Source organism: Trichogramma pretiosum, unplaced genomic scaffold, assembly GCF_000599845.2.
Source record: "Trichogramma pretiosum strain Unisexual culture from Peru unplaced genomic scaffold, Tpre_2.0 scaffold51, whole genome shotgun sequence".
NCBI classification, from domain to species: domain Eukaryota; kingdom Metazoa; phylum Arthropoda; class Insecta; order Hymenoptera; family Trichogrammatidae; genus Trichogramma; species Trichogramma pretiosum.
Window position 1 is genome coordinate 676,998 of NW_019641226.1, and position 10,750 is coordinate 687,747.

The window sequence follows — 10,750 nt, forward strand, 5'->3', positions numbered from 1 at the left end:
GTGAATATTTGCTTATATATGCATAAGCGCGCGATGTGTAGCGATGTATTAGCAGTGCAGGAGGAATAATTAGCCTCTGGTTTCGAAATGTTATTAATAGACCGTGCAGCAGGCACCCGCGCACTCTGTTCGCTGTAGCGAGCTCGGTGCAGCTCCTGTACATGCAGCTAATAGCTCGACATCTGCGCATATGCACATAGCGCATAGTGCGAATTGTGCTATAAAATTCGTTTCAATTATATATCATTATGAGCGCCGTGGCCAATTTATTATACGCGCCGCAGAAATTTATGAAACGTGAGCAATCGCCTTTTTATTTTTCCCATAATCGTTAAATCAATTATTATATATATGTGTGCGCGCACATGTACTTGGGTATCGCATACGCGGCCGTCGTATTATAGCAGATAGTTACGTGTCTCGGCTCTAGTCCGTCACCGACGCCGCCGCAAAAAGAGACGGCCGGCTTGACAGAAAAAAATCTCCTTCCCGGCTCGTTACGAGCTCGCGAAAATTGTCTTCCGATTACGTTCCGCAACCGACTCTCCTCCGTGAGAGCCTCTAAAACCGATAGCGCCTCTATTTACGCTCAGGTGGATTGTATATAGCAGTTACTAGCTGCCGCCATTTCCTCGTTCGGAGCCGAGCGGGAGGAGGAAAAAATCACCGTGAAATTGGATAAACGCGGCTGCAGGCCTATAACAGATCGTTATCGATCCGATAAGGCATCGTCGATGCTCGTCTATATACGACGCGCGCAAGGAGCGCCGAAAATCGCGATGCGATCGCAGCTAACGGCAGCTCGCTCCAACTCGTAAAATATAATACGCAGTAATGTACGTCGACAAAGTGCGCTCGGAGTTACTTTGTGGCTCGCTCGAGAAAGGAAAAAATGCAGCGCAGCTCGAGCCGAGAGAGAGAAGAGAAAAAAAAAGCCGATTCGCCGTGTGCGGTTTTGGCGAGCTACATCGACTTTTCCGTTTTCCACCGGCTCGACGATACGCGCGTATATACACTGAAACGGCGAACGAGTGAGCCGCACACAGCGTCGTGAATACGACACTCAAACTGCCGTGGCGCTGCTAACTAAACGTCATCGTGTGCTAGATACTCGATGGTCGAGTAACCGTCCCGCGCCACACGTGTGATTCTCCCGCTTTAAAGACAAAGCACGACACACACTTTTGCAAGAGTTTTAAAGACTCTGAAGTATCGTGCAAAAACATACGATTGTATCGTGAGTTGCATTTCTGCAAATCTTTATCGCACTGCTGTTATTATTGTTGCTATATACGTGTATATATACGTGTATACATAATCATCGTGTATAATTATTAAGTTTATTCAGTGCCGCGTGCGTTATTTATAAATCTAACCAACAACTTCGATCTGAATTGGTGATTGTTTCAAAATACTCCTGTATTAGTCTCCAGCATGGATTCTTTTGAAAAAGAATATCCAGATTTGGCAGATGTTTGCAAACACTTTTGGGGTAAGTAAGCATAAATATAGGACTAAACTTCTTACATCTATAGCCTTTATTTTTTTCATTTTAATCTTTCTTAGATTGCGGAATAGAGTCAGAGCAATTTTACACAGTTGAAATTTCAAATATTGAGTCACTTTTAAAGCCTTTCTCAATAAGTAAAAAAAATTCATTTATCTCATCTTATTTTTTTGAGAAAAATTTACATTTGGATAGAAATAGTGAATCCTCTTCAAATACTAACAATAATATTATAAATAATAAGAGACCACATTCACCAGAAGATACTATTGTAGCAGAAATTGATAATCCCTGTAAGCGATCAAATTTAGAAACACCAGTGGAAGGTTTTAATTTTTTTTTCCATCTCTATAGATTATTTTTAATTTTTGTTGTTGATCTGATTAAAGTATGTATTACAGAACCATTTACTTTTAAAAAAAATGAAATTTATTATTTAATTGAGGGCAGTGACCAAGGGAATTTTATTTTGAGAAAATATGAAAAATTTGGAAAAGTCGACTTTTCTAAAGTTATTCCCATTGTTATATACAGATACATTAATAAAGACCCTCTGTTTTATATGTAAGTCACTCCAGGCATTATATATTTAAATGTTGTCACTAACGTAAAGAAAATAAACTTATTTTAAAGTTTATATTAAATGTTTAATATTTATTAGCAGTATTTTTCTTAATACTTGACAGGATTTCAAGTCAAGTATGTAAAACCAAGGGATGCTTTGCCAAATCAACAACTTTGAAATTTACTCTTCAACTACTTTATGTTAAAAATAGACCTTTTCTTACTAATTGTAGATTAAGAGTTTCATTTCTATGTGTACTCTCTATTATTTAACTGTGATTTTTATGCTTTAATTCTATGTAAATTATAATGTATGTGTAGAAAACTTTTGTAGTGATTTGAACTTACAAATTTGTTCATGTTTAATAAAATAGTTTTAATGTAATCAATTGCAGAATAACTACTCCTGTTTTCGTGTGGTTGCGTGATCAACTGGCTGAAGTTTTCCCAACCACTGAAAAAGATTTGTGGTACATAGAACACGCCAAAAGCACCAGCACCACCTTGGAAGTATCTGAGGGAGGAAAATTGTATTGGTCCTATAAAGAAGTTAGAAGAAAGTATCGAAAAGTAGGAANCAATCATTGATCGAAGAACATCATGAGCTTTACATTAAATTATTCGGTCCTTTAAAGCCCAAACATCATTTTTTAATACACTATCCTCGATTATTGACACTATTAGGACCATGTGTCAATTACTCGACCATGCGTTTCGAGTCACGTCATCGACCGATCAAATCCGTAGTAACTTCTACAAGCTGCAAAAAAAATCTGTTGTACACAATTGGAGTAAAAGAGCAATTGCGTCTGTGCCAAATCATAAATAATCAGATTTTTATAGAAAATGAATCAGATAGAGAAGATTGCTTCAATATGCTAAAAATTGAGTTAGAAGGCATTAACTATGAAGTAGGAATGTTTTTACCAATTAATATACAACAGCATAATAAATTATTTGGTAAAATCATAAATATCGTAAGAATCAATAAAAAATGTTATTTTACTATGGAAACTTACGAGGAAAAAGATTTTGATTCGCACTACTATGCGTACGTGGTGCGGAGAGTGAACGAAGATCTGTCAATTTTTTCCAAGAAAATATGTTCCGAAACTACCGGAATATTATTTAAAAAATACTGCGGTGAAAAGTATGAAAAATTACTATGTTTCCCATCTGCTATTTAAATTAATTTTTCTATGTATGACTAAATGTAAGATTTCGAAATAAAGATCTAAAATTCTACAGTAAGATTGAAAAAAGGGGTTTGTTTATTTACAACTAAAATTTATGCATAAATACATATTTATGTAATATTAATATTCATAATGTATTAGCCGATGAACTACATATAAATACTTAAACAATATGCGTCTAACATAATAAATTTTAAGTATTTAAAAGAGCAAACTCAAGGCTCTCCGGTAATATCGCATCCTCCTTGTATACACCGTTTGGTACTCGATTCATCGTGTGTACAGCACACGACGCAACGAGGGAACAGTCCCGCCACCAGTCCGAGTGACCTATACTCGAATTATGACGAGACAACACTCGATATCGATGTTCCGAAACTCGAGAGTGCTCGAGTATCTGCGCGCTGATCGTCGCGTGACTAGTGCTCGTTCGCCGTTTCAGTGTAGCCGCTGCGAAATTTGCCTCAGCAGCTGCTGCAGAAGATGGCCTAGCTGCAGATTGATGAAACGTCGTGCGGTCGCAGAACTGCTGCTGCTGCGGTTCCGAGGCTTACTCGCAGCTTATCTGCTACCTATGTGAGTCGTGCGCGTCATTTTTTGCCCTCGAAAAAACAACGTCTAGGAGCTGGTAGGCGCGTAATTCAAAACTCTTCTGGCAGCTCTCGTTCTCTAGCCCGCACTGCAGCCTCGACAAAGAAACGAGTGGCGCGCGTTGGCCAAATCCGTATGCATCTGTGCGCGCTCCCATAAAACGACCCACACGTAATTTAATAAAGAAACGTAAAAGTGGCTGGTCAAAGGGTAAGCTCGGGACGAGCCTAAGTGCAGTCGCTCGGCGCATCCTGCGATCGCTCGGCGAAACGAGGTTATCGCGCCACGCTCGCGAGTATATATAATATAGCCGCATGCACTCGTCAGGCTCTCGCGCTACAGTGTATGCACACTACATTATACAAGGTACTTTCGCTCGCGATATTATTCGCGCGACTTTTTTATTCCTTGGCCTTTTTTCACAATCAGTCCTCTGGCGCGGCAGGCGAATAATCGTACCATAAAAGTAAAAAATCGAAAGTGTGAGCGGCGCGTCTGCATTAAGCATAGGTTTCGAGTATTTGCGTCCGTGCGAGCTCGAAGGTTCGCAAACAATCGTGAAAGTGCCACCGCGCGTACACGTACTCGCACACGCGCGCGCGGGCTCATTCGATTGTCATCTCCATTAAGAGTGAAAGATAGAGAGACAGAGAGAGAGAGAGAGAGAGAGATAGATGTGCGCAAATAAAAGGCACAGAAAGTCACGAAATAACAAGTCGCTTTACGCGCGCATTGTGCAGAGCGCTAATGTCTAGATCTTCATCAGCAAATTGCCTCTATCTCTCGAGTCTCGCGATAGATTTGGATGCGCGAACGAGGCGCGCGCGAGACTCGACGCGACGTTATAAAACAAGAACGAAAGTGTATTAATAATGTATACTGGCGCTTGCGATGTACGTGCTATATACACAGCGACTCGAGCGAAAGAGGTCCTGTACCAACTACTTAATTGATGTTGTATAAAAGTTTATTATACAGCGCGCTGCAATATCCCACACACAATAGAATTGCTCGAATTATCTGCCTTTAATTTAGCCATACGTATGCGCGCGCGAGCGAGTTTATGGCATAGCGCGCGGAGATGCAAGAGAACCGAGAGCCAATGTCGATTGCAAACATCCCATACGTGATGCAATGTCTTTCTCTCTCTCTCTCGCACGAGTGCAGCGGAGGCGCCGAGAGATCGGCCGAGGTCAAAGGGAAAAGTATTTCGAGCGAAAAAATTTCTTTGGCGTTATAATATATATAAAGGACCCGCGTCGAGAATTATACTATTCTTTATAAAAGGCACTGCGGCGTGCTTGCGAGTACGAGCGTTAAAAGGAGGCTACACAGTCGGAGCGTCTGCAGTCTGCACTCGACTCGCAACAATATGTGTGCTACGAGTTGACACACTAATATGCCGTTACAAAGCCTCTGCGCGTTGGCCGAGCTTTGAGGCTATTCCGCGGCTGGATCGCGCGGAGTCGACGTCGTGCGCGGAATATTTGTGCAAAGCGGGCCACTATTCCCCTTCTCTCTCTCGTATACCTACGATATGGGCACAAGTAAGCGACTCGTGCTGCACAGAGAGCTTGACGCGCTGCATCGAACGTGTGCGATACGTGTGACTCGAGCGCACGTTTCGCAGCCGAGCTCTTAAGCTCTTTTTATTTGCTTCGCGTCGCGTATGCATAATATACGTATACGCCGAGCATAATATACGGAGCTCGACTCGAGGCACTTTGGAAAGGGAGATCTGTAAGCCTGCACCTATGCTTGGCCTGTGTATATTTGCTGCTGCGGCCGGCGTCGCCATAATAACGCATACCCTTGACGATCCGAGAAACGAATGCAAACCAAGGCAATATAAATGTAAAGCAAAAAGAGAGTACGAATGCGCGTACATTTACACGCGCGAGAGCTGCAGTTTGCGAGCTGCCAGCTGGGACAAGTATATTTTTAGATGCATTATATCTCGGCGAGTCCGTAAGCAAATGTGCACGCGCGTTTCGCAGCTACGAACTCGAGGACGCGCGGCCCGTCGCTTTTTTTGTCGCTCATTTTTATCCACCGCAGGAATCGCGCGTGGCTATGATTCAACTCGAGCTCGCCCGAAATTTCCTACTGACCGGATTAGCGTTTACTCGAGGCTCGTATACGATCGATCGAAATGCTCGATCAATAATTCTTTGCCAAGCTTTTGCGCGGTACACTCGACGTGTGGGAATACAGCCGCCGATCGTCCCGATGCGTTACGGCGCGGCTATGAGCCAGCGCGCGAGGAAAAGACAACTAAACCAGTCATCGCGAGCTGGTCGCGCAAAAAATGCCAGTCGAACGACTCGCTCGCCACGACGACGTAAACATTCGCTACCATGCACTTCCCATAGCTATACAGTCCTGCGGACGGTTGGATCTATCGTTGCTTGTATCGACTCGCGCTCCGATAGCAGCTTTAGGCAGGGCTAGCCGGATCGAATTCGAAAAGAGACAATTATTCGTGTCTGACTCAGTTGTGCAGCGAGAAGCTATCTAGAAATCTCGCTACGACCTAATCTCGCGCTTCCACGTGAAAAATATCCATGTCGATCGTTGGAGATTTTTCGATCCATAAAGATCCATACGCGCATGGGAAAGTCAAGGCTTAGGAACGAGTAGTAGTAGCGGAGCCGTTGCGCAGCCGTATAAATGACATGTCCGAGTGACGAGTGCGTTTATCGAGCACATACACATGCATTACGTTACGTACTCTATACAGAGTAAAGCAAAGTCTAGGCGCGCAGTGAGTGGCTATTATTTTCTCGTGCGCGGCTCTAATGGTCGAGCAAACGTATATACGGCTGCTGCTCCCACGTGTGCGAGATATCCCGTGTATACGCGAGCGAGCGCCTTCATTAGCCGAGTCCTCGGCCGCCGTCCCAAGTATATACGTCCCGAGTCGCACTTTTACACGCTCTGTACGGCGAGTGGACGATTCGAGCCGTGCGACACTGAGTACCGGAGCTCGGCTAATGCAGCCGATCTCGCTGCACGCAAAATATTATAATCCTGCCAACGACGGCCGGACACGAGAATATAACTAAATCAATCCCCAATCGATTCGAAAAACCATCGGTTCGTCGCGTATCGGCTCTTACTCTTCTAATCTCTTACTCTTACTATGCGAAATTCTAATGCGAGTCATTTATTGTGCATCGTCGAGTTCCGGCAGCTTTTCCCAGCTGACCCTCCGAATACCTCCGGATTCCGTTAATAGAGTCTCGAACGGTCAGTTCCGCCAACTCCAGCGCGCTTACTTAAATATTGCTAATATGCTCCCCCGCGTACACTTTATATGCGGCCTACAGTACAGTTCGGTAAACGATAAATTGAATTCTGCGGGGCTTTTTTGTCCTCGCTTAGCGGACAGCGTTTGTAACGAGCCTAAGCTCGACGCGACTCGCTCGAGTTACTATTTAAATATGATTATAATGCAGAGCTCGGCGCGGCTCGAATTTTATAATCGCATAATAAGCCGCTCTAGCACGCGCTGCAATTTCCTCGGTGGATCGCCGCCATAGTTTGACCTCCGTAACTCGATATTGACACCTAAGAAATGCGCACCTCGAGTGCGGTTTTAGATCGTGAAATTAAAGCTCGCTCGGCGCTCGGATTATACACGTTCGGGAGCTCGATGCTGATCTATGCATGTATTTATTATAATCGCGTTTCTTGTTTGTTTCATTTTTTTTATTGCGCAGCGCTGCAAACAATGGGGATACCTACGCGATGAACGAATAATGGGCCAACTTTTGTAAATGACTATAGCGTATGTATACACGGTAAATCAAAAGTCAGCGGGTGCTCAAAAAAAAAAACGGCTGAAAAATTAGAAAGCACATAAATACCGTGGGTCAGTATAATTTGTAAAATTACCGCTGCGCTCGCATTGTATGGTAATGGTCTTTTTGCTGAAATTTTTTCGTTCGGCCGCGAGTGGCTGCTTGGCCATTTCGAGGGTAATTTCGCGTACAGGTAAAAAAAGGCCCGAAGCCCGCATAAATGATATCGAAGGCTCGGATCATGTCACGATTGACCAACGGCAGAGAGAAAGAAGCTCGTTTGGCATTTTCACGAGTCGCAGGCGTACTTTCGCCGCTGCGAGACTCGATGCAGCTCTTTCTCTCTCTCGCAAGTGTGCAAAAGGTGCGAATCTAACAGGGTCGACTTCTGGGTTAATCGAACGAGTATACACACGGGATTGGCGGCGCGTGCGGCACGTGAGACGTGTGTTTGCTCTCCTATTGACACACTTTCGTCTCTGATAGCCGAGCGGCGCTGGAGCCGAGATGGAGCGAGCCAAGATCGCCGCTACCGTTTGGGCCCAGCACGTTCCGAGCGTTTCCAATGCGACTACTGTATACTTGCTATCTCTATCTATCTAGTTACGTTGGTCTAAAGCCAAGGCCCTTGGAAGACAATCGACAAAATAAATGAAACGTCTATCGCAAAGAATAGCTGGCACATAGAGAGAGAAATAGATAGAATATGGGCCAGTGCAATGCTATATAATGGATCCGATCATTCGTCAGCTGCCGTTACGTGTGTGTACATGTTCAGATCTGCCTGGGCGCACTTGGATGGCAGCGGCGGCCCCGATTTATGCCTCTCTGTTTTTCGGCCCGCGCACTTTCGAGACTTTTCCCTGCCACGATCGGCCCTTTTCTCTTCGCTTTTTCTGCCGAGTACACGCAGTACACGCACGCGATATACACGCTCGCGAGCAGCTGCCTTTTTCATATACATACATTGGGCCGGAACTCGCCTGGCCGTCAAGTTCAAGATCGGCAGTGCATCGATGCACAGTAACCGATCAAGCAGGTGACACGTCGCAACTCTCGGACAGAGTTTGGATTTCGTTGGTTTTTCTTTGATTCGTTCGATGTATACTGGCCAGAGAGAATACAATTGGATCGTTGTATTTTTCCTATAGCCTTTTTTCTAGTTTCAGTAGAGTTTGTGAAGGCGCGGGAGGAGGCACGTCTGTAATGCCCTACTCGCCGTACCTATCTAATAAAATAATAGCGTACGATGCTCGAGTTGAAAAGGCTCGTTAAAAGATACAATATTGACCTGCTGCTCTAGGCTATTAATAGCTATGTATAGGCGCGCGGCGGGGAAAGCTCGAATAAGTAAGCACGGCTAAATAAGCAGCCAGGAATAAATAGCCGCGCGGCAAATATAATAACGATCGCGATAGCGACGAGAGAGAGAGAGAGAGAGAGAGAGAGAGACAGACGACGTGTAGCAAACTGCGATAATTTAATAGAAGAGACTGCCGCGAAATTTTCGAAAAGCGTCGATACATGTGCTGTACACGATTGCTGTAGGTGTACCGATGTATACCGACAACGTGTACATATGCAACGTATGCACACGAGCTCGTGCGCACACAGCCTCGCGCGCGCTTTCTTCGTGCAGCTGCCGCAAAGCAACGTTGCTTTGCGGGCCGAGTTGCGACGAGTCGAGTTTGACCTGAAAATACACAAGCCGTACCGTAGCCGAGTAGATATGCTACTTTTCCAAACGAGACGACTTTGTAGCCGGCTTCTCTCTCTCTCCCTTTGCACATACCGGCTGTGCTGCTGCTGCTGCACTTCTCTCTTTCTCCGCAGTTTGTGTGTGAATGTCTCGATCGCGAACGGAGCTTCTCCGCGTGTACCTACATACATATATACGTGTGCAGTATACATAGCTGCGCGCTGGGTCGCGATCGTAGCTCAGCTCCATACCCGCGCGAGTCTTTCAATTAAAAGCTTTCGAATCGCGCGCTGGAATACGACGCGCGCCGCGTTGACACGCATCGCTTACTTTCCATTGCGCTCCGATCGACGAGAGACTTTGATCGGGCCCTCGTTATCGGCTCCTCGAGCTTTTCGCAGCGGCAGAGGCTCCAGCAGCACTGCGTAATTCGACCAAGGCAGCAGCAGCAGCAGCGATGCAACTTGCGAAACGTCCACGATCGCAACGAGCTTTAATTATGCGCAGCTCGAGTTGCGTAAGACCAGCTGGCACACGCACATAATCAAATTGCCGCGTCCCCCCCCGCCGTATTTGCCCGTATATTTGCATGATTATAAACAAAAAAAAACTTTCTAGTCGAAAGCCAAGACAATGTGTCGACGTACACACGATTCGGCCCAATTAGCATTTTACATAATAGAGAGCAGCGAGCTCCCCTATAATCATAATTCGTACACACAATCAGAGCTCACCGGTGGAGAAAAAAATCAGAGCCCCGTGAAGACGGCCTGCGAAAAAATGCAAATCGCTCGCCGGCCGCTCGGGTGCGCGCTTGCGAAAAAAGCAGCAGCAGCAGCAGCAGCCTAGCAAAGCAAAAAGCGAGAGACTTTCGAAAGCCAAAGGCGATTCGGCAAACAATCGGACAGCGATAAGCCGTCTGCGCGCGCCGATTCGAAACAATGACTGCTGCTGCTGGCCCGAGCTCGCTCGACGCTGCAGGAAGTTCGTCGCTGGATACAACGCATGCGATCGCCTTCCTAGCTTTTATATTATTACGATATACATTGCCAATATATATAGGTGTGTGCGTGCCCAGCTATATACGTGGGTTTCTCTCTTTCTTCTCGCGTGTTCTTTCGGCAACGTGCAGGAGCGAACGAGCCGAGGAAGGAAAAGATACGTTGATAAATCGTTCGGCTCCGAGTACACGCGTCAATTTCGTAACTTTGGCAGTTTTTTACTAACGCCTTGGCTCGCACCAATACAACGTATACGGCCTATGGGCCGTGTATACAATGCCTCGCGTTCCTTCCTACGAGCTCTCGCGGATCGATCATTTGCCCAGATAAAAAACATCCGGCTCCGGAAAAGAGTTATAAGCTTACTGCTATTCTCTAATCTACCCACT

General features: G+C 45.3%; 1 protein-coding gene across 1 annotated transcript; it reads left to right on the forward strand.

The window, feature by feature from the left end:
• The first annotated feature begins 1,434 nt into the window (after positions 1-1,434).
• On the forward strand, positions 1,435-2,659 carry LOC111693522. Its single transcript, XM_023458243.1, has 3 exons — positions 1,435-1,492; positions 1,567-2,071; positions 2,467-2,659. The coding sequence occupies exons 1-3, from the start codon at positions 1,435-1,437 to the stop codon at positions 2,657-2,659; spliced, it is 756 nt and encodes a 251-aa protein (XP_023314011.1).
• The last annotated feature ends 8,091 nt before the right edge of the window (positions 2,660-10,750 follow it).